This window comes from Anomaloglossus baeobatrachus, chromosome 4 (genome assembly GCF_048569485.1).
Source record: "Anomaloglossus baeobatrachus isolate aAnoBae1 chromosome 4, aAnoBae1.hap1, whole genome shotgun sequence".
In the NCBI taxonomy this organism is placed as follows: domain Eukaryota; kingdom Metazoa; phylum Chordata; class Amphibia; order Anura; family Aromobatidae; genus Anomaloglossus; species Anomaloglossus baeobatrachus.
The window spans coordinates 596,585,162-596,610,269 of NC_134356.1; the positions used below are offsets into that span (position 1 = coordinate 596,585,162).

At 46.5% G+C, this 25,108-nt stretch overlaps 1 protein-coding gene across 6 annotated transcripts in view; it reads left to right on the top strand.

The window, feature by feature from the left end:
* Positions 1-25,108, top strand: part of AAK1 (AP2 associated kinase 1) — a 205,708-nt gene that overhangs the window by 39,975 nt on the left and 140,625 nt on the right. For all 6 annotated transcript variants that reach the window (XM_075346165.1, XM_075346164.1, XM_075346168.1 and 3 more), the window contains exons 2-4: positions 16,504-16,622; positions 19,388-19,496; positions 20,527-20,669. In XM_075346165.1, the coding sequence (XP_075202280.1) occupies positions 16,504-16,622; positions 19,388-19,496; positions 20,527-20,669 (371 nt within the window). The remainder of the gene's footprint in view (positions 1-16,503; positions 16,623-19,387; positions 19,497-20,526; positions 20,670-25,108) is intronic.

Consider the following 25,108-nt stretch of genomic DNA (forward strand, 5'->3'; position numbering starts at 1 on the left):
TACCTCCCCACCCTAGACAGGTTCCGTACCTATGTGCCGAGCTGGATACCTGACCCTAGCATTTCCCTAGTGCTGGGCCTTTAAATAGGGATCAAATGAGCTCTTAACCCCAATAAACACTATAGAAGACAACAAAGAAGACACATGGGAAATATAGTGCATGAACTACTTATCCACAGATGACTTGGGTAGAAGTTCAGCAAAGTTACAGCAACAACACCATAGATGAGTGCAAGCCACCTGCTTGCATCCAGAGCTTGAATGAACTGAAAATCTTAAGCACAAGTCCAGGAAAAATGGGTGTTTAAGCCCAAGGGGAAATAAAGATGATTAGCAGCTAAAGGTAAGAAGAGCTCCTCTGGGTCTTAAAGGGAAAAGGATGAAAACCCAGCAGAGGAGCTATCACACTTAAAACTGACCACAGGAACAATAGAAAGTCGGGGGGCGTTTTTCACAGCCAAAACGCTGTTACTGTCTATTGCTGGACACTAGAGTACTGACTAACTATTAGCTCAAGTAACATATATACACTGTATGGAGATACTTCTACATGACACCTACAGGAGCATTAATGATATCTCATTCTAGAACCATAGACATTAGTGTTGAGCGTATCCCTTTGCAGCTAGAACAGTTTCCACTCTTCTGGGAAGGATTTCTACAAGATTTTGGAGGTGTCTGAGAACAATTCATCCAGAAAATCATTTGTGAGCTCATGCACTGTGGTTTTAGGAGAGGTTGGGGTCACAATCTTCATTCTACTGTTTCCCCCCAAAATAAGCCCTAGTATGACTTTCTAGGATTTTTGGAGTATGCTTGAAATATAAGCTGTAGTCCATAAATGAGCCCCAGTTACAGTCAGAGCCAGTGCTAGGAGGAGTCAAACTACGCAGTTTCTCAGGGCCTTCACTCTTAGGGACCCCAGCAGTTGTATTCCGAGATTAAAATTAAGGACCTCTTGATGACTTCAGTCATGTGATCAAAGGTCTGTTAATTGCAGGCGTCTGAAACAACTGAGCAGGAGACGGCTGGTATGCAGGACTCGCATTAGGGGTGCTTCACACACAGCGAGCTCACTGCCGAGATCGCTGCTGAGTCATGTTTTTTGTGACGCAGCAGTGACCTCATTAGCGATCTCGCTGTGTGTGACAACGAGCAGTGATCTGATCCCTGCTGCGAGATCGCTGCTCGTTACACACAGCCCTGGTTCGTTTTCTTCAAAGGCGCTCTCCCACTGTGACACACAGATCGCTGTGTGTGACAGCGAGAGAGCGACAAATGAAGCGAGCAGGGAGCAGGAGCCAGCGTCTGACAGCGGAGGTAAGCTTGTAACCAAGATAAACATCGGGTAACCAAGGTGGATACCCGATATTTACCTTAGTTACCAGCCTCTGCAGCTCTCACGCTGCCTGTGCTGCCGGCTCCGGCTCTCTGCACATGTAGCTGCTGTACACATCGGGTTAATTAACCCGATGTGTACAGCAGCTAGGAGAGCAAGGAGCCAGCGCTAAGCAGTGTGCACGGCTCCCTGCTCTCTGCACATGTAGCTGCATTACACATCGGGTTAATTAACCCGATGTGTACTGTAGCTAGGAGAGCAAGGAGCCAGCGCTCAGTGTGCGCGGCTCCCTGATCCCTGCACACACAGCTAAGCGGTGTGCGCTGGTAACTAATGTAAACATCGGGTAACCATACCCGATGTTTACCTTAGTTACCAGTCTCCGCAGCTTCCAGACGGCAGCTCCGTGCAAGCGCAGCGTCGCTGCTGGCTGGGGGCTGTTCACTGGTCGCTGGTGAGATCTGCCTGTTTGACAGCTCACCAGCGACCATGTAGCGATGCAGCAGCGATCCTGACCAGGTCAGATCGCTGGTCGGATCGCTGCTGCATCGCTAAGTGTGAAGGTACCCTTAGGGGAAAGAGAACAAACCGGGTAATTTCAAAGGGCGCCCATTCTCCCAGTGTTTATATACCGATAACACTGCTTCAGGACCTATGTGACTGTAATTGTAGGAGTCTAAAGCTGCACAATAGGTGTGTGGACGAGTGAGTATGTGGACTATATTTGAATACATGTTTTTTGTTTAAAGGGAACCAGTCACCACTTTTTTGGCTGCAGCCACCAACACCGGGCTCTTATATACAGCATTCTAACATGCCGTATATAAAAGAGCCCAGGCCGCTGTGAGAACATTAAAAAACACTTTATAATACTTACTAACGGTCGCGCAGTGGGCCATATGAGCATCTCCGTTCTCCAGTGCCGATGCCGCCTCTTTCGGCCATCTTCGTCGTCCTTCTCATGACGCGTCCTACGTCATCTACACTCGCCGGCATTCAGATCGTGAGCAGGGAAGATCAAAGTATTGTAGTGCGCCTGCGCAGGGCCGGTGAGTGTGTGTGACGTAAAACGCGTCATGCACACAGGCTTCAGAAAGAGGACAAAGATAGCCGAAAGAGCCGGAGAACAGAGAAACCCATTAGGCCCACCGCACGACCGTTAGGGGAGTATTGTTAAGTGTTTATGTTCTCAGAGCAGCCTGGGCTCTTATATACAGCATTCTAACATGCTGTATATAAGAGCTCGGTGGTGGTGGCCGCAGCTTATAGGCCAAACAAGTGGTGACCGGTTCCTTTTAAGTCCTAGCCTGTCTTTCAGAGCAACAAACTTAAGACCCTGTCTTATTTTCGGGAAAGCACTGTAGTTCATCCCAAAGATGTTGGATGTAGTTGAGGTCTGGACTGTGCGGCCGGTCATGTTCCACACACAGCCATGGCTTTATGGCCTTTGCTTTGTACACTGGGTCATGCTGCAACACAAAAGATATTCATTCTAACTGTTCCCATAAAGCTGGAAGCTACGAATATCTTAGTGTACTGAAGCATTAAGATTTTCCCTTCATTGTAACTAAGGGGCCCAGGCCGACACCTGAAAGACCACCCCATAGTAATATATTACTGGGCAGTTGTCGCCATGCCGTTAGGCAGGTAACGTTCTCCTGGTGTCCCCCAAACCCTGAGTCTTCAATCGGATGTCGTATGGAGAGGAGCGATTTTATCACTCTACACTGCTCCAGAGTCCTGTCCCTGTCCCTGTCCCTGTCCCTGTCTTACACCGCTCCATCCAAAACTCACGTCCATCTCCTGGCACACGGTTTTTGTGCTGATGGTGATGTGAGAGGAGGTTTGGCATCTGCAGTTCTGGAGTCAGCAGAGCGTTAATAACTTTCATGTCTCCCTGTAACTTTACGTGGCCTCCACTTCATGGCGAGGTTTCTTTTGGTTTCTTCCACTTTTCAGTAGCAATGCGGGTGATGGAGAATTGTTTCTTCACATTCTATGAACGGCGTTCTTACACTGGTGACGTCCTATTACCGGACAGCGCTGGTATTGGTGAGCTTCAAAGAACGCAGCATGTGATTAGAAGTCACATAAAACCAAGACACTCCTAAATTACCCACAGCTTTATTTAATTGCAGTGAAAAATGCAGACACGTGAGGTGGAAAAACTTTAGGCCACCGACGTCTATAATAAAGCTTTAATATTAACAATAAAGCTAAACGTTAAAATAAAGAATAGCTGGCAACTTACCAGAAGCTCGGCCAAAATCATTCAAATGAATTCACTTTTAAACTTTCTTTTAGAACAAAATCTTGTATGCCAAGAAGCCAACCATCACAGGGTTACCATTGAACGTGTCTAATCACCTAATGGATGAGTGACTGACCGCTTCTAATAATGATGATGCAACATAAAAATATGCAAAACCTAAAATCTGGGTAGGCCGGTGAGGATCACAACTCTTAAGGCTCATTCACATGACTCTCTTCCGGTCCGTTTTTTTTTTTCATGGATGCATCCGCGTGACTTCCTTTACATATACGGGCCGTGTGTCATCAAAGTGCCTTCCGTTTTTTTGCGGACCGCAAAACACGGAAGCAGCTAGATAGATACATAGAGGGATAGAGAGACAGAGGAATGAATGTATAGAGGGATAGATAATAAATGAGAGACATATAATGTCCCACTCCCCAGCATTTTGTAATCTTGCACCCTTTAGTGCCTTTCATGTGGCACTAAAGGGTGCTTAGCCTTGTATTTAGCCAAAAAATAATAAATAGTTTAAAAAAAAAAAAACACCGACGTGGGGTACCCCCTATTTTTTTGTAGCCCGCTCAGGAAAAGCGGACCACAGCTGGCAGCTTCACCTTGGCTGGTAATCCAAAACAGAGGGCCACTCACACTGTTATTTTAAATTAAAACAAAAAACGTGGGGTCCCGTCCAAATTAGCTCACCAGCCAAGGTTAAAGCGGACAGCTCTTGGCTGGCATTCTCAGACTAGGGAAGTCCGCGGTTCTTGGACCCTCCCCAGCCTAGGAATAGCAGGCCGCAGCCACCCCAGAAGTGGCGCATCCATTGGATGTGCCAATCCTGGTGTTTTTGCTTCAGCTCATCCCGATGCCCTGGTGCGGTGGCAAACGGGGTAATATATGGGGTTGATACCAGATGTGTAATGTCACCTGGCATCAAGCCCTTGGGTTACTGATGTCATGGTGTCTATCAGATAGCCGACATCAGTAACCCAGTAAGTAATTAAAAAAAAAAAAAAAAAATAGACCACAAACAAATTTTTATTTGAAAAAAAAACACTCCCCAAGACATTCCCTCTTTTTCACCAATTTATTGAAAAGAAAAAACAAATCCGGGTCCAGCGTAATCCAATAAGGGGGTCCCACGACTATCCATACCATACTCGCTGGTTCTCTTCCTATCTTTCTGGCCGCTCATTCAGTGTATCATTTGCTGGCTCCACATCTTCTCCTCTTCCTCTCACTGTTGGGGTCCCTCAAGGCTCAGTCCTTGGCCCTCTTCTTTTCTCCCTCTACACTGCCCCAATTGGTCAGACCATCAGCAGATTTGGCTTTCAGTACCATCTTTATGCTGATGACACACAGCTATACACCTCCTCCCCTGAGCTCACCCCCGCTGTACTACAGAACACCAGTGACTGCCTGACTGCAGTTTGCAATGTCATGTCTGCTCTCTATCTGAAACTTAACCTTTCCAAAACTGAACTTCTTCTTTTCCCTCCATCTTCCAACTTTCCTCAACCTGACATCTCCCTCTCTGTGTGTGGCACAACGATAAGTCCTAGGCCGCAAGCCCGCTGCCTGGGGGTTATACTTGACACTGATCTTTCCTTCACCTCCCACATACAATCTCTTGCCCGCACCTGCCGCTTGCACCTCAAGAACATCTCTAGAATCCGCCCCTTTCTCACAATGGAAACGACAAAAACCCTCACCGTGGCCCTGATCCACTCTCGCTTGGACTACTGTAACTCTCTATTAATTGGTCTCCCCCTAACTAGACTCTCTCCTCTACAGTCAATCCTTAATGCAGCAGCCCGGGTCACCTATCTGGCTAACCGCTACTCGGATGCCTCTGCTCTGTGCCAGTCATTGCACTGGCTGCCCATATATCATAGGATCCAATTCAAACTGCTTGTTCTCACCCACAAAGCTCTCCACAGTGCAGCACCCCCCTACATCTCCACCCTCCTCTCTGTCTATCAGTCCACCCGTTCTCTACGCTCTGCAAGCGACTTTCGACTAACATCCACACTAATTCGAACCTCCCACTCCCGGATCCAAGACTTCTTCCGAGCTGCACCAACCCTCTGGAACGCTCTACCCCAAGAAGTTAGGACAAATCACAACTTACTCAGCTTCAGACGCACCCTAAAGACGCATCTTTTTAGGGCGGCCTATCACACTCCCTAATCAGATTCGATTCACATAGTCCCTCTACAACCTCTCACAACATAGCTCCACATCAAACTCCATGGCACCCAAAGGCATCTCAAGGCTCGGGCCCACTGGTCCAGGAAACCATTATCCAGCCCCATTTCCGTGAGATGGTTGGATTGTCATTGTAAATAAGCACTTGAACCTTGCCTCTCCCCCCATCTCATTGTAGATTGTAAGCTCTCACGAGCAGGGTTGTATTTTTTTTTTCCCCTCTAAATATTGTATTTCTATAACTGTTACTTGTTTGTATATGATCCTCCTGAATTGTAAAGCGCTACGGAATATGTTGGCGCTATAGAAATAAAGATTATTATTATTATTATTATTATTACTCGCGGTCCCAGTCAATGAAGAAGAGACTGTTGCCCATTGGCTGGGAGAGAGCAGTGCAGTGTCCTGAGCTAACATCATGAGGTCAGCCCAGGTCACTGCAAGGCATGACCAGCGCTGACTTCAGGAGGTTAGCGAGGTACATTACCTGTGGTGATTGAAGCCACTGCACTCCTGACGTCAGCGCTGGTGACTGAGTTCAATGACCGCCGCGTTCTCAGATCACCTCTCGCGAGCGGTTCGTGACGTCACCGCTAGTCAGTCTCTGGCCCTCCCTCGAGAGGAGATGTGAGAATGCGGCGGTCAGTGACGAGCGCTGACGTCAGGAGGGCAGGAGTTCATCACGGCAGGTAATAAACTTTACTACTCTCCTGACGGCAGCGCTCATCATCCCCGCAGCTGCTATCACTGCAATGTGGGCGTATGCTGACACCCTGCAGTGCGGGCATATGCTGACACACTGCAGTGCGGGCATATGTGGACACACTGCAGTGCGGGCAGCCGTGGGGCTGGCAGGGAGCGGTACACAGACTGCACGGGCACCCGACGGAGGTCACATGGAAGTGCTTCCGTGCGGCTTTCAGGGATTTTGCGGGCCCATTGACTTGTATTGAGATACGGTCAGTTATTACAGAACAGAATAGGACATGTTCCATAATAACAGAACGGACATACGGCATCCGATGTGCTTTTTTGTAGGATCAGCTGCACATGGAAGTGCTACTATGTGCCATCCGATCCTACACAAGACATTGAAAAGATGGTCCTGTTCGTGGGTCCGCAAAACATTAGGAACTGACCAGGACAGACGGATTGGCCATGTGAATGAGCCTTTACCAGCAGGCACTGTTGTTTCAGGTGGACAAAACCCAGTTTCTACAACCCAAATTCACCTGTCGTTGAGGAGATGGTAACTTACCTCAGCAACATTGCCCCATGAGTATATTAGATGAGAAATCTTCCACCAAAAATAACTCTTTAACCCATACAAAAGGAAGAATCAAACATGGTGACTATAAGCCCATGTGTAACCTTCCTTAGGTTTAGCTCCCATGATTAGAGATTAGCAGTCCGGCTCAACCTGCAGAACCCAAACCCCCATGGGCCTGCTCATCTCCACCCATGGTGTGAGTTTTGATGCTCCTTTTATTGGGTAGAGAAAAAAACACTTACCATGCCAACTGGCCCACTGTGCTTGTTTCTTTTTTTTTTTTTTTTTTCTTTATGCCGCGTATTTGAAATCCACAACGTGTCAATTTCTCCTGTGGGTACGCTGAATTTTGTGTGGATTGTTGATGTGGAAAATCCGCAGGTTAAAAGCACGATTTTCCACTGTGGAACATGCATTCTATTCTGTTTCTTCCTGGTAGCAATGAATCCAACTGCTCTAATTATCAGTCCCTTAGATAACTGTGTGATTTTACTCACTCTACCGGCTTCCACAGATAGCTTTAACTCAGCCCAACAATGACTTGTAGAAAGACCAGGAGAAACGCTGTAGTTTTCTTCTAGAATCTTGTATTAAGTACAAAGTAAAGGCAAGTGAAAAGGAATAATCTGTACAGGGTTGCAGACATGTCTCTTCAGCAATGGTTCCTCTCTAGACTAAACTGAAGGAGAAGGGAGGAGCTTTCTATACAGAAGCCAACTAAGGGAGGTACATAGGGACAAACTTCATACAGTCTAATCTACCTAGTAACAGTAAGGAATTTCCTGATAGGAGGAAAAATATGCAATGCAAGAAATATATACAATATGTTGTTCCCATTCATGGGACACAACACATTCGGTGTCTCGGTGGTTAGGACCATTGCTTTGAGGTCCTAGGTTCAGGTCTCGCCGAGGGCAACATTTGCAAGGAGTTTGTTTGTGTGGGCTTCCTCCTGGTGCTCAGGTTTTCTCCCCGACTTCAGAGAAATACTGATTGTGAACTCCAATGGGGCACAGTGATGACCATGTCTGTAAAGTGCTGTGGAATATGATGGCGCTATATAAGCAACGCATCATAAATACAATTAAAAACACAAGTAAACCACACATGACTGTCTTGGTAAAGTTTTGTCAAAGCCAAATACTAGAAAGTATCAAAAACAGCAGCTTTATTTAAAGCATGAGCCACTAAAAAGAGACAAAAACCGCAGTAAAAAACGTAACAAAAAAAAATACATGTAAAAACCCCCCCCCCACAAGTACCTTATTTTAGTTAATGGGTGCAGAAATCTGCAACGTGAAATACTCACAAAGTATTCATCACGGGAACACAGCCTGATAGTCCAGGATCCTTCCGTCGTGTTTGTAAAGGCAGGTGACCTGGCGAGGGGCTGGATCTTACACCCCTGTAGTGTAATGGGACTGACAAAAAACCTGAAGTCAATTAATTTTGTTCCTAAACGTCTGTTCATTTGGTGTATTTCGGAGATGTTTGGGTTTGTGTATAAGGTTTTGTTGGTCGGTTTGGCGCTGATCTCTGCCTCTTCTCTCCTGGATAAATGGTTTATATAAGATTTGTATCACATTATGTAAAGACTCCGAACTAACAACCACCATTGAGGTCTGTGGTCGCTGCCTCAGCACTTTTATTTTACTGCTGACCTTACAGGAGACTTGTAATGTCCTTTTTTAATTTTCTTATCTGGAGATATACAGAGCAGTTTTCTGGTCTAAGGAAATCTACATTATCTATGTTCTCGTATGCTGTGGTCTGTAGGAATCTTGTAATACAAGAGATATTGGTGCTGGTTTATCAATATGTATGTAGGGGGGGTCAGGGCTATGCTACCTTCTTGCAGAAGTAGCCAGCACACATAAAGGGTTATATGATTTAATAAATTGTAATGTGTGTTTTGTAAATGGCCACCATGTGACTTAGTGACGGCTGTCCTGGCACCTGGGTAGGCAGGAAAAGGGTTCAGAGAAAGGGGGAGAATGGGGTATAAATAGGACATGATGCAGAAAGAGGGCAGGAGAGTCCCCAGTGGAAGAGAGAAAACAAGCCCAAATATACTTGAATAGGAGATCCTAAGGCTATGTGCCCACAGGACAATGTACCCACAGATTTTTTCCGTAGGTTTGTCCTCAGGTTTCCCGCAGCTGTTACCCAGAATACGCAGCTATCCATTGCTGCGGGTTTCAAGCATTTTTGTTGTTATAAACCTGCGGGACAAGTGCCCTGTACATCCATAGTGGAGGAGCAGGAATTCCTCAGATGTCTCCGCATGTATAATTGACATGCAGTTACGTGCGGCTGCGGGACATCCACAGCATAGTCTACAGCCGCACATACCGCAGCATTGATACAGCACTCCCCAAATCCCATGGGGTAACATGGGGAGTATCTGCACTTGCTTAAACCTGCAGATTTATCTAGAAAATCCAGATAAATCTGCGGGTTTTCCACGGGTACATTTGTCCCACATAGGCACAGGTCCTAAGGGTCAACCCTTTGACACCGGACATGAGGGGTCCTGCTCCTGAGAGGACTGTTGGAACTGCATCCCCAGAAGCGAGATTGAGTCCCGTCGGTCGGGGTGGCATCCGTTCTTCCCTGGATAGAAAGCCAACAAAATCCCCCTGCTAGACCGAAGGTCAGTGGGCCCTTAAAGGAGAAGGGTAGGTCCTGGCCAGAAGCACGAACAGATGAGTGCTGTCGCACTGAGCCCCTTCCAAAGTGCAAGCTAATCTCAGTAGGTGGGACGGAAAGGCTTAAGGACTTTTTGAATCTGATTGTGCAGCTTGACGTCAGACGGGAGAATGAGGGGCCTAGCAGTATCCTAAGGAGCTCAGGTGCGTGGAAAATCTGGAGAGAACCCCATTGGGACCAGAAGTGGTGCTTGTGTTATGTGAGTGGAAAAAGTCCCTGTAATGAAGCTCGGTAAAGTTCAGTTGTTTAGAGAAAGTATATCTATGTCTGATGTATTGACTCGGTGCTAGCGTAGACTGTGGCGATAGCATCCCTGCAGTGGAGTGGCGACCGGGAGGCAAGGGGTTACTGAGCGGCTGCTCTGCGGCCTAGTATCCCTTGCACACACGACTACCACTGTCTCCACTAGGCGCTCTACGTGTAGTAAGCAAAGATTATACCCTGACCATCACACTTCTGTGTGCATAGACCCTGACCAGATCGGCTCATGGCGCACTATAGAGGCAATGTTTTATTACACAGCGGGCTTTCAGAAGAATGACCCACCATGTATGACATACATAACCCATGTCCACCAGAACTTCTCTATATTAAAGGGGTGCTCCAGAATGAGAAATGTATGGTTGGCTGCTATTGGAAGTGGCGCCGCACTATAGGTCATGTCCAGTATTGCAGCTAATTTCCATTGACGTGAATGAGGCGAAACTTCCAAATGCAACCCATGAAGAGGCAGAAATGTGTTACTAATCCTGAACTAATCTTTGGCTAATTAATTGAGAAAAGTCTGTAGAAACATCCGGCTGTGCTAAATGCTCAGTTGCCTTGTATCCGAGCTCGGGCTTCTGCGGGACGTCCTACCTGGAGGATAAAGCCACGCTGCACTACATGTCCTTACCCGATAGAAATTCATATTGATTAGTAAATAGCCACATCTATCAGAAATTTTCAAGCCAGATATGATCTGTGCTGGAAATTTTTATGAAAAGTTTTTGTTGCACTTTTGATGCGTTATAATCGATGTCTTTTTTTTTTAAAAAAAAATTAAGTGAAGAAAAAACTGCGGCTTGACTGCAACGTGTGAGAAAAATCATATGCTGAGGTCTCCCTTCTGATGTCAGTACATTAAAATAACACTATCAAATCGCACCCCGACCCTGTCAGTCATTCAAATGAATCATTTTTAAAGGGGTTTTCCGGGACTTTAACGTTGGGCTATCCTCAGAAGAGATCATCACTGTATGATCTGTGGGAGTGTGTCCTCTGTCAATCAGCTGCTGCCTCTGCCACCACCGATGGCCGGGACAGCTTATTGGGGTCTACAGAATAGGGGCCGTGGATGGATATTGTACATATGCTACCTATTGACTTGAATGGTGGGGGCATATTTGGTACCCAGCCGTGGCCACTAGTCAGTTGACTGAGTTGTGGAGCTCTGCAAATAAGCCAGTCCAGCCGACAGGGCTGCTGTGTGTCGCATCCGCACCGAGACATCCCCTTTTATAGTTATAAGAAGACACAGCTGCAACCTGATTTCTGGATGAAAATCCTCCATTGGAAAGGAAAAGGATTGATCAGACAACCTACAAGTGTGTGTGTAATAAATAGAGATATATATATATCTATATCTATATATTTTATATCTATATAATATCTATATATATATATATCTATATCTATATCTATCTATCTATCTATATATATATATATATATATATATATATATATATATATATATATATATATATATATATATATATATATATAATATATATTTTAGCTATAATGTTTACAGTGCCTTGCAAAAGTAATCGGCCCCCTTGATTTTTTTTTTTTTTTTTTTTTCTTCATCCTTCTCCCACATTTCAATCTTCAAACACAAGGATAAAAATGTTAATGTTATGGTGAAGAATCAACAAGTGGGACACAATTGTGAAGTTCAACTAAATTTATTGCTTCTTTTAAAAAATGTTAAACAATAAATAACTGAAAAGTGGGGCGCGCAATATTACTCATCCCCTTTACTTTCAGTGCAGCAAACTCACTCCAGAAGTCATTGAGGATCTCTGAATGATCTAATGTTGTCCTAAATGACTGATGATGATAAATATAAGCCACCTGTGTGTAATCAAGTCTCCGTATAAATGCACCTGCTCTGTGATAGTCTCAGTGTTCCGTGTACAGCACAGATAGCATCATGAAGACCAAGGCACACAACAGGCAGGTCCGTGATACTGTTGTGGAGAAGTTTTAAAGCTGGATTTGGTTACAAAAAGATTTCCACAACTTTAAACATGCCAAGGAGCACTGTGCAAGCGATCATATTGAAATGGAAGGAGTATCATACCACTGCAAATCTACCAAGACCCGGCCGTCCATCCAAACTCATCTCAAACATGGAGAAGACTGATCAGAGATGCAGCCAAGAGGCCCATGATCACTCTGGATGAGCTGCAGAGATCTACAGCTGAGGTGGGAGAGTCTGTCCATAGGACAACAATCAGTGTTACACAGCACAAATCTGGCAAATTATGGAAGAGTGGCAAGGAGAAAGCCATTTCTCAAAGATATCCATAAGTGTCATTTTAAAGTTTGCCACAAGCCACCTGGGAGACACACCAAACATGTGGAAGAAGGTGCTCTGTCAGATGAAACCAAAATCAAACTGTTTGGGCACAATGACAAATGGCTCATCACCCTGAACACACCATCCCCACTGTCAAACATGGTGGTGGCAGCATCATGGCTTGGGCCTGCTTTTCTTCAGCAGGGACAGGGAAGGTGGTTAAAATTGATTGAAAGATGGATAGTGCCAAATACAGGACCATTCTTGAAGAAAACCTGTTGGAGTCTGCAAAAGACCTGAGACTGGGACGGAGATTTCTCTTTCAACAAAACAATGACCCCAAACATAAAGCAAAATCTACAATGGAATGGTTCACAAATAAACGTATCCAGGTGTTAGAATGGCCAAGTCACAGTCCAGACCTGAATCCAATCGAAAATCTGTGGAAAGAGCTGAAAACTGCTGTTCACAAACGCTCTCCATCCAACCTCACTCAGCTCCAGCTGTTTACAAAGGAAGAATGGGCAAGAATTTCAGTCTCTCGTTGTGCAAAACTGATAGAGACATATCCCAAGCGACTGCAGCTGTAATCGCAGCAAAAGGTGACGCTACAAAGTATTAACTTAAAGGGGATGAATAATATTGCACGCCCCAATTTTCAGTTTTTTATTGTTTAAAAAAGTTTAAAATAAGCAATACATTTCGTTCAACTTCACAATTGTGTCCCACTTCTTCACCATAACATTCGATTTTTTTATTTTATGTTTGAAGCCTGAAATGTGGGAAAAGGTGGAAAAATTCAAAGTGACTGAATACTTTCGCAAGGCACTGTATTGTATGTATATGTAAATATACACTCTAAGTACTTAATTACTCTTATTGTCATATAGTGGCACACTAGAGAGGAGCATTGGTTAATATAAAATAGATGGAAAGACAGATCATATAACTATGCTATGCAGTACAAACCTATTGAGGAAATGTATGTTGATGAGACTATATACAAAGTTCATACCAAAAAATATTTTTCATGTTTTAAAACTAGTTGTGTGAATAAGGCCTTACAGTGTCTCCAAAGCTAAATTGTGCATTACAGGTTTCCTGCTGTCACCAAACGTCTGCCCGCAGCTGAAGTATAAAGCCCTAAACTGAGCCCTACTTGCCCTCCCCAGGTTTAATGCTGTCTCCACTAGTGCTGGGCCTCTATTGTGTAGGTAAAGTCCAGTCGACCGCACTGAAACAAATCGCTGTGTTAAGCGGGTCGTGCCCTTTTTTTATTGGCAGAACCACTATATTTAGTGGTTGGCTGCAGCACTGACAACGTGATATCACTGCTGCAGCCAAACGCACACTAAGGCGGTAATAAAGGTGCAGCACTGGACCTGGGGAGGGTGAGGATATCGCAGTTTTTGTTTGTTTTTTTATAACCAATCATAAAGGCCAGGAGTTTAGTGAAAGGGGACAACATTTATTCACGGGATAAATAAAATGTGTGAACGTTGGGAGTGGGGGCGGCTCTATCACTGTCGGAGATAGTGTTGTATTTACCTGTCACCTCCTTAGACTGAGCACATGTATGACCACTGGTCCATTCAAGAGACCCAGTTCTTGTGATCAGTGGGACCCCTATGATCTTATTCGCTTATGCAGTGTATGAGTGACGTTTTTCACAGTCCAAACAGGAACCCCTTAAAATATTTCCACTGGGGAAACTAAATACAGCGGTCACTAGGGGCTGTATACTTATCGCCCCCTACTGGTGAGCACGGGAAGCAGGTATTTTTCTGTGTATGAGCGCTCTCTGCAGCTTCATCACAGACACTAATCATCCAGATCATTTACTGTGCGGGAATATGTTATAATAGTCAGTTAATTGGGGAATGTAATTAGATGCACAAAATCTGCTGATTAATAGATTCAGAAACAAAGAAAAGGCGCAGCTCCGTGCTGTGGAATTATTTACTGGGAACATGAGAGGTTTCTGCGCTGATGTGAGTGTGACGCCACGTTTCTCGGCTGCTGAGGTTTGTCAGTAGATATTTAATAATCCTGCGAGGAGCCCATCTGTTCCCTGTTACTGATCATCCACACCTTTTTATAAATCACTCGCGTAGAAGAGAGATCCTACTCATCGTCTCCACCGCTTCCTACATCCAGTCCAGAATAGACTCCGTCCCCAGGTGAGGGCACACCGTCCTCAGCCCGTAAGGGCAGCGCCCCAAGAAAGCCGCCACACACCGTTATACACTCTCTTACATCCAAGATTGCACGTTTGGCAAGAAGTCACAGGACGGCTTTGCATGAATGTAAATAAGAGTTGTGGGGTTTGACCCCTTTGTAGAGGATTTCTTACACTTCTTAAAATGCAGCCTGTAATTTTCCCATAAGGGCTCATGTATAGGACTGTATGACAGGTCCAGAGAAGCTCCCATACATTACATGGGCTCGTATTCTATTTCAAGTATTGTGGCCTGATTCAACACATTATATTATGTAGATACTGTTCATTAGCAAGTACTATAATACGTTCCCAAAGTTCTGCCACGTGCCACTGTACAAGCTCTGTGCGCACAGCAATGGCGGAGACCATTTGTTGACCAGCAGGGTACAACCTCATTATAAGAATGTTTTTATACTGGGTGCATGAAATAAGCTTGCCACTGTTTAGACATCCAGATTTAGAAGGAGGCTGTGGACAAAAAAGCGCAAATAGGGTCTTACCCCGATATATGTGGGGTGGGGAAGGGGGAGTAAAATTCAGGAAAAAGTAACCCCCTGCAGCTCGGTCCACAGATAAAGAAGATCTGGTCTTGCCAGGTCCAAAGGCAGGTATAGAAGGAGGCTGTGGACAAAAAAGCGCAAATAGGGTCTTACCCCGATATATGTGGGGTGGGGAAGGGGGAGTAAATTCAATCATCCAGATTAAGAGAGGTGTCCACCACGCCAGACTTAAAACTTCTGTATTCAACAGTCAGCCATAAAATCCATCAAAACATAGGGTATTGTTAGGCACACGGGTGCGTCTTTGGCACACGGGTGCGTCTTTGGCACACGGGTGCGTCTTTGGCACACGGGTGCGTCTTTGGCACACGGGTGCGTCTTTGGCACACGGGTGCGTCTTTGGCACACTGGTGCATCTGCAGCACTGTTCACATTATTAAGAATTTAAAGGGAAGTGAGCATAATGTGCCTTTTCATCTTCTGCACTGTCCCTGGCTGACCACTGCGTCTGATCCTCAAAGTTGCCGATATCTTTGTACTTCTTCAAAAGAGCCTGAACGGCACATCTTGAATGCTCAGTCTGCTTTTAAAATCCTTGCCTGGGTGAGACCTTTCTGATGCAGTATAACTACCTTGTGCCTTATTGCTGAGCTCAGTATTGCCATGAGTCATGACCTGTGACATGCACCTGTCTTCCACAACCTCACCTTTTGTAGTAGAGTTTGGTTGTTCCTCATCCAGTTTTAAGCCTCCCACACGGCTGTTTCTGTATCAGTTAGGCTGGTTTCAGATCAGTGTTTTCCTGCCACACTCCAAGATCCGGCACAAGGACAGTACAGTACAATACAGTTCACTGGCAAGCTCCGTGCACATGCGGTCATGTGACCGGAGCATGTGACATTATGTGACTTGGGGCTTGCCGCACTGTCTGTGAACTGTATTGTACTGTACTGCCCTTATGCCGGATCCGGCAGTGCGGCAGAATACCGCTGATGTGTTTGTGCCCTTAATGAGGGTTTCAGCCTACATTTGAAAACCATGATTATCACCTGTTTGGTTACTCGTTCACCTGACTGAAATCCTACAAAACCCTGGCTTTGTTCAATTGTACCCAGAAGAAGTGATGCCGTTTTGAACACAAATGATGTGATTTAGAGTTCTCTAAAATCTGTGGCCAACCGGTTTGTGGCTGGTGGTACTCCGATAGGCCAGTTCATGTTAACCCCTAATGATACTTCATTTACGAACAGTTTTCATAAATGTATTAGGTCAAAAAGTCCAAATTGAGTGCGGACCATGATACCATGGGACTTGTGACCCGCGGTCAGGCCTGGAGTTGTGGTCTGTACTCGGACACTGATTTCTGGGCGATTGACTTTATCTGTTTGTGGATTTGACTGTAAAGTTTTTGTATTTTCTTTCCTTCTGTTTCTGAACAGGTGGCTTCGCCCTGGTCTTCCTTGTCCGCACCAGTAATGGCATGAGACGGGCTCTGAAGCGCATGTATGTGAATAATGAACATGACCTTCAGGTTTGCAAGAGAGAGATTCAGATCATGGTAAGGAGCCGATGTGAGATGGACGACGGTGCGATGTTAACCTTTTGATGCTACATTGAAAGGAAAGCAGAATGCAGAGCGATGCATCAGCGCACAGCGACCTTTACCGAACTTTGACGCTCCTTGTGTTTCCTAATGGCTTTAGGGAATATTGCCGGAGGACGGCATTTAGTCATCAAATATTTTGGCTTAGAAAAAGGGTATGGAGCGAATACTTCAAATTCCAGGTATCTTGTGACCGCATACTAAAGTAATGCCGTGGTCGTAGATACTCACCAATATAAACATATACAATGCTCATATTCTGTTATCTGGCGGTTACCATGTGGTCACATCATTGAGTATTCCGGTAATGTAAAGTACACATTTTTGTCAATTGAGTGTGAAAAATGCATTCGACAAACTTTTTCCTTTTCATATCCCATATCCCCTATATTGCTATCTTTTATTACTTGCTCAAACAGGAGTTCACCTTTAATAATGAACCTTACAGAAATGGAATCTCTATCCACCTGTTGGGGTATTCCTTACATCTGTTGACTTTTATTGTCTTTCGTACCCTGATTGAGGCATAAATATATGCTATGTCCACCCAGAATCCTGATAGTGGGCATGGATGCTGCATTCTTCCACGGGGAACACTGGCGTCTCCGGAAGAGGAGTGCCCCTGCATCTAGAACAGTGTCTTCTTGACCGTGGGCACGTAGCCTACAAGATATTTCAAACACACGGACTTGAACGAAAATATTTGAGTCCATTTGGGCACACACATTGAGCTTGAGGATCATTATATGCCAAAATAAAGCGGATCGGTCTCTGGATTTCACTGTACAAACTGTATACATTATTGAAGGGAATTTGTCAGCAGATTTTTGCTACCTTTTATGAAAGCAGCATGATGTGGGCAAAGAGATCCTGAATCCAACAATGTATCACTTAATTACTGACTGTAGTCGTTCTGATACAGAATGCTTTGCTTTAAACATGTAGCAGAGCAGAGAGATTTGTCCTGCCCACACCAGGCTGTCAATAGAGGGCGTACACTGGCAGTGAGGTGTCAATCACAGGAGGGGGTGTGCTGGACTGCCATGCGCCTTGACTTTGTCGTCCCAGCAATGATAAGTCCTGCAGCTTAAACAAACATAGCAAAAACACAACAGATTGGACCTTGACAAGACGGGCATCCCTGAATTCTCTGTTAACCCTTGCAGCATGCTGTCGTCAGCTTATATAGCAAAAACTTGGTGACAGAATCCCTTTAATTATATCTTAAACCTGGTGTGGCTGGTGTACATACTTTGTAAATCCAAGTCAAAATAGCTCTATTATCCTTATTAAATATCAACCCCTCACTTGTGTTTTATAAGGTCCTCTCAGTCTGGACTCATTAAATGCTCAATTTGAAGTCCGGATTATTGCTATAAATGGAGATGATCACTAAAAGGGAGAAAAGTTTATATGAGCATAGTGATATGTAATATATAACGATGGGATCCGTATCAATGAGGACTCTCACCTGGCTGAGAAGTGCTAACCCAGTCACAACTCCATGGAGTAAGAGTGGTTTATCCAAGTGCAGCCCACCAAGTAAGTGTCTCCTCCAAGAAGAGCTCCAACAGAAGACTATCACGAGGAGGATATAAAACCAGGTGATATGGTGAACCCATGGATAGACGTGTAGGTAAAAGGCCACCTTGAAATGGTTTGTGTTTTTTTTTGTTTTTTTTGGCTGTAGGCCGCCTTCATCAGTGCATAAGACCATAAGCATCATGTTCCAGATGAAACCTGTCTTCAGCCGAAACACCTTGCATTTTAAATAAAGCCTCTTTTTATTTCATGGCGTCCTCTTCTCTCTTTGGCCATCCATGGAAGCGCTATAGCAACTGTCCCCCTCTTTGTGAGTGTTAGTATCATGCATTAGCCATCAGGATGAGGATCTTCAAAGTAAGTACACCAGCTTCATCCAGTTTTAAAAGCTCTAGTCAATAACATATGCAGTTTTTATCCTGAAATCTGGTGACACGTCTAATTTCTAGATGTATCTGAGCCTACAAAAGTGATCACCTCTGCATAGGATTGAAGTAAAAATGGATCGTATAATATATCACATGATATATGACTTGGTTTTCTATGCAGCTATGTATATAAATTGCATGAAGGTGCATGCGCGTGTTCAGTTATTGTCCTGCATTTCTTGGGGTAACTTAGCTCTGACAGTGGCGCTTTAAGCTACCACTTCTGATACAATTTCTTGCAGTTATATTCCTGACTGAGCCTCCAGTTTTTGTATCCCTCACCAATCCGGCAGTTGTCGTCGTTCCCCTCACTGAGCCCTCCAGTTGTTGTCGTCGTCGTCGTCGTCCCCCTCACTGAGCCCTCCAGTTGTCGTCATTCCCCCCCCCCTCACTGAGCCCTCCAGTTGTCGTCATTCCCCCCCCCTCACTGAGCCCTCCAGTTGTCATCATTCCCCCCCCCCCCTCACTGAGCCCTCCAGTTGTCGTCATTCCCCCCCCCCCCTCACTGAGCCCTCCAGTTGTCGTCATTCCCCCCCCCACTGAGCCCTCCAGTTGTCGTCATTCCCCCCCCCCTCGCTGAGCCCTCCAGTTGTCGTCATTCCCCCCCCCCCCTCGCTGAGCCCTCCAGTTGTCGTCATTCCCCCCCCCCCCTAGCTGAGCCCTCCAGTCGTAGTTGTCTCCCTCGCTGAGCCCTCCAGTTGTAGTTGTCTCCCTCGCTGATCCTTTTTTTTTGTTTTCTTCTGTTTACAGAGGGATCTCTCGGGGCACAAGAACATTGTCGGGTACATAGACTCCAGCATTAATTCTGTGAGCAGCGGAGATGTATGGGAAGTCCTTATCCTCATGGATTACTGTCGAGGTGAGATTCACGAAATTAAATTTATGTTGTTACTACTTTCACATTGTTGAAGTACGAATCTACGAGGCATTCATTTTATTGGCTGGTTTCATAATATGGAAGAGCTAGTATGAGACGTCTGTGGGCACAGCGATGATCCATGAGATATGCTATGGCACAGGACAGCTGACGTTTGGCCACTACGGAGTACGGCTTTTTGAAGACAGTGCTCCATAACTTGAAGTGTTCCTCAAGTATCCTGGTATGGTCCTAGAGGAAGATTGTGTTATTGATAGAGGAACCATCAGTGCCTATTAGATATAAGGACGTCGATTTACACTCGCCTGGTCCTTGTCCAGTCTTATCTGCTGTGGCCAAACGTCTTCACTTTTGTTCCCGACATCCTGGATGCCTCTGTTGATCACTAGGCCCGTGACGTCATGATGTTGTGCGAGACCTTGTGAATCGAATTTCTCCTCTCCATTGCCTTTTGGATCTGCCATACAGGTCTGTAGGGACTGTGTGGCGCACTGGACGGTCTGTGCACATTACTTTTCTGTACATGACCCATAATAGCCTCATACACCCCCAGATAAGCGTTGGTCGACAGCCATCTCTACCAACCCCCAAAAAGCAGCAATGCTCATCCTGACGTGGTCATGTATTTTCTGCAAAAGAGCCACTGCCAGACTCCTCTGGCGGAGGCTCGTCTCCCAGATTACAATAGATCGGCCTCTGGAAATCCATCTGCTCCGTTCCGGCGTGCCGAATAATCTATTCCATTTTTATTTTTGTTTATGCTGTGGGCACATTATGGCAGATTTTATTCTTTGCTGCTCGTGTCCTGCAGCCGTCATTTTTTAGTTGTATGGATTTTACCATCTGGTAACAAGGTATTATATCGTTACTAATGTCACATTTAAGGGCTAGTTCAATTAAAGACTCTGTTTCCTACGTTGTATTGCACAATGGAGATTACGAGAACTTGCACCCCAATAGGTTGGATCTGGAAGGTAATAAATAATCTGCTAATTTTTCCTTTTCTTTTCAGGGGGTCAAGTGGTAAATCTAATGAACCAACGTTTACAGACTGGATTTACTGAGACCGAGGTGTTGCAGATATTTTGTGACACATGTGAAGCCGTGGCTCGTCTTCACCAGTGCAAAACGCCGATCATCCACCGGGACCTCAAGGTAATATTATACTTTCTAATGCGCCGAATACCATCACGACTTGTCTCTGCAAGAAAATATCCTTGGGCTTCGCCTTGGGAAAGGACGGAAATGCACAGTGGATCCCTAGTGTCGCTTCTGCGCGTGGTTCTTCATAGATTTACAGGAATAATGGTTGTCAAAAGAAGCTGAGATTATTTGCAGTATTCATACTCGTTACAGTAAGTGACCCTGCTCCATGAGTCGGGGAATTGAGTGCTACAAAATATGTCATCTGACCCCGAATTTCCATAAATAACATTATGTGAAATTGTATTATTTTATTTATTTATATTTCTTTTTCGCTCCTAATTGGGAGACCCAGACAATTGGGTGTATAGCTATTGCCTCCGGAGGCCACACAAAGTATTACACTTAAAAGTGTAAGGCCCCTCCCCTTCTGGCTATACACCCCCAGTGGGATCACTGGCTCACCAGTTTTGTGCTTTGTGCGAAGGAGGCAACACATCCACGCATAGCTCCACTGTTTAGTCAGCAGCAGCTGCTGACTATGTCGGATGGAAGAAAAGAGGGCCCATACAGGGCTCCCAGCATGCTCCCGTCTCACCCCACTTCATGTCGGAGGTGTTTGTTAAGGTTGAGGTACCCATTGCGGGTACGGAGGCTGGAGCCCACATGCTGCTTCCTTCCCCATCCCTTTTTACAGGGCTCTGGGTGAAGTGGGATTCTATCGGTCTCCAGGCACTGAGACCGTGCTCCATCCACAGCCCCTGGTATCTGCTGGACATGGAGCGGAGTATCTTCAGGGACATGGCCCTGCTACATGGAGGTACTCTGTGTCCCTGTGGGGACCGCGCAGACACACGGCAGCACTGCTGGGTGTGTTAGTGCGCCAGGGACAGCGGCGCTGTCCGCACTAGTGCCATCGCACACCACAGCGTTGCTGGGTGTGTTAGTGTATTGGGTGACTACTGCGCTAACCGCCGCTGCCATTTTTATTTAAGGCGCCGCTGGGATTTGTGGTGCGCCGGGGACTTCCGCGCCGGCCAGCACTGATATGCCGGCCGCGCTTATTAACTCGAGTCCCCGGCTTCTGGGCCTAGTCTCCCTTCGTTACCGCCCACAGGCCTGACAGTCAGGGTAGGGGCGTGACGCTGCATAGCACAGCAGCGCTGAGAGCTGGAGTATGTTTTGCATACTCCACCCCTCTCACTGTGTGCACTGTGAAACCGGATTCCCGCACTTCTCAGGCACGCCCACGGCTTCCTTCTCTACAAGGACGCCGGCAGCCATTAGTGTCAGTTTCTGTACGATACAGAGACAAGTGTGGAAGACCCTGGCATTCTGATAGTCACACAATCGCTGCAACAGGCGTTAAGCAGCACCTGTGGTGCTAACCCCACTAGTGCAGAAGTGCACTTATAGATATGCTTGTACTATATACATTGCACTGTTTGGTCGCACGTTGTATATACCCTCCTGGATTGTGCGGAGGAGTTATCAGCATATTCTCTGTGTAAAACAAAGGTGCAGAACCACATGTTTTTCTATGCAGCCGGTACAGCATGTACGGCTATACGGCCGGCAGGTTACATAGACCCCCATTATATCCAACTCAGCCGGAGTCTCTGCTAATGGCCAGAGGATGAGGACGGTGTCTGCAGTATTTACTGACAGATTTTCTGAGACTATGGCTATGATACTGGAAGCCTTGCAGTCCGGACATGTCTCTCACAACATGGGCACTGTTGAATCATTGATCCATGGCCCCCCTCAGTGTGAACAACTAACAGCCCCGGGAATGTCACACGCATCCCAGAGTCACGGCTCTGCACAGACGTCAGTCCCAGACAGCCTAAGCGGGCTCACTATGAGCGGCCCTCGGTTTCATCAGGGTCCTAGCGGAAGGACTCTCTGTGTAATGAGGCGGAAGTAGCGGCTCAGGATTCTGATCCTGAGACCGCTCTCAATCTGGATACACCTAATGGTGACGCCATAGTGAATAATCTTATAGCGTCCATCAATAGAATGTTGGTTATTTCTCACCCAGCTCCTCCAGTGGAGGAGTCAGCTTCACGTATTTTTCTGGACCACTCTGCCTTCAGAGAGGCAGTCCAGGAACACCACACTTATCCAGATATGCGCTTCTCCAAACGGCTTAGGATACACGTTATCCCTGCCCCCTGACGTGGTCAAGGACTGGACCCAGTGTCCCAAGCGGCATCCTCCAATCTCCAGGCTTGTAGCTAGATCCATAGTTGCAGTGGGAGATGGAGCTGACACGTACATCTGTGCCGCAGGTGGCATCCTTAACCTCTCAAATGTCTGCATTTGTTTCTTACGCGATTCAGGTTGCCCTAGACTCTGCGAACCGTACGGCAGTAGCCTCCGCTGCTCCGTGTTTTTAAGCAGAGCCTGGTCTGCTCGTTAAGTGAATGGAAGGCAGATTCTGCTTCCAAAAAAGGTTGCTTACCAGTTGCCTTTTTCTGCTGACCGACTGTTTGGTGAGCGTTTGGATGTAACCATTAAACAGTCCAGGGGTAAGGATTCATCCTTTCCTCAGCCCGGACACAACAAACCCCAACAGAGCAGGAGGCAGTCGTGGTTTCGGTCTTTTCGAGGCTCGGGCAGGTCCCATTTTTCCTCGTCCAATGTGGACTCAAAAGGATCAGAGGAGCTCAGATTCTTGGCGGGCTCAGTCACGCCCAAAAAAGAGACAGTCTGAAAACCCGCTTCCAAGGCGGCTTCCTCATGACTTGCGGCCTCCTCTCTCCGCATCCTCGGTCGGTAGCAGGCTCACCCGCCTTGGCGATATTTAGCTGACATAGGTCAATGACCGTTGGGTGTGAGACATTCTGTCTCACGGGTACAGGATAGAGCTCACTTCTCGTCCTCCAACTCGATTCTTCAGAACTTCTCCACCTCCCGGCCGAGCCGCTGCTCTTCTGCAAACAGGGTGCACTCTATAGGCAGAAAGAGTGATGACCCCCGTTCCTCTTCAGGAACAAGGTCACGGTTTTTACCCCAAATTATTTGCGGTGCCTATAAGAACGGGCCGTTCCGTCCCGTTCTGGATCTAAAACTGCTCAGCAAGCTCGTGGACACCAGGCGGTTCCGGATGGAATCCCTCCGCCATGTCATCGCCTCAATGTCCCAAGGAGATTTCCTAGCATCATTAGGCATCAAGGATGCTTATCCACACGTGCCGATTGATCCAGAGCACTAGTGTTTCTATGCTTCGTTATAGGAGACGAACACCTTCTGTTCGTAGCTGTAATACTTATTCTATGTTCTGAGGATTTCGATAGCTTAGGGCAATGACAATCAGAGACGAGTTCCGGGTACAAGATGTTTATAGTATGTAACCACGGTAGATATAGAACAAACACAACAACACAAATACACATACAATACTTTCCAGAATAGACGCGGAGGGGATTCCCGGGGCCACGCACCGGACTCCCCCAGGGAGACCACCAGAGCGAACCCCCTAGACAGGGACTGTCCGGCAATCTACCCCGGAAGGCCTAAATGCGCAGCAGCCGGGATAAGGAGCAAGCGGTAAAGTCAATGAGTGTCCGTACGGGAATGTTTGTCCAGAATGGTTACGAACCCAAAGAGAACCAGGCGGAGTGCTGACCGAAGATGGTAAACGGAATCCGGGCGCAGCCTTGAAGAGCCGGGTACAGTCCAGAGTCAATCGGTAGGTGGTTTTTTAGGGGAATCCAGAGGTAATCAGGAATAAGCAGCAACACAGCAGGAGCACACAGCAGGCAGTATACTCAGGCATTGGACTGGACTTAGAGGCGGCCTTTTAAGCAGCTGGACAGGAAGTAGGGCAACAGAACGGTAACCTCCATGTTAACCGAGGGCAAGGGCAGTCAAAGAGAACTGGAAAACCTGGAAACCTGACATTACTCCCCCCCCCAGAGACGGCCTCAGGACGGATCAGGGCCAGGTTTGTCCGGGAACCGTCGATGAAATTGAGCAATCTTCCGGGGTGCCCGAATGTTACCCACCGGTTCCCAGGAATCGTCCTCGGGGGCGTACCCCTGCCAACGTACCAGATATTGAAGCCGACGACGATGGAGCCGGGAGTCAATAATGTCCTCAACCACGAACTGCTCCTCGCCGTCGACCATCACAGGCGGAGGAGGAGGCACAACACGACCACGAAACGTATTAGGGGAGACAGGTTTGAGGAGAGACACATGAAAGACCGGGTGTACCTTTAGATGGTGCGGTAAGCGTAGCCGACAGGCCACAGGGCTCACGATCCCGGTGATCTTAAACGGACCGATGAATTTTTGTCCCAGCTTCTGCGAAGGAACACCCAATTTCAGGTTTTTGGTGGATAACCATACAGAGTCCCCTACCTTGTACATGGGTGCCGGTTTCCGGTGAGTGTCTGCCGACCTCTTGTAACGCTCCTGGGCCGTAGCCACGGTGTCCTTTAGAAC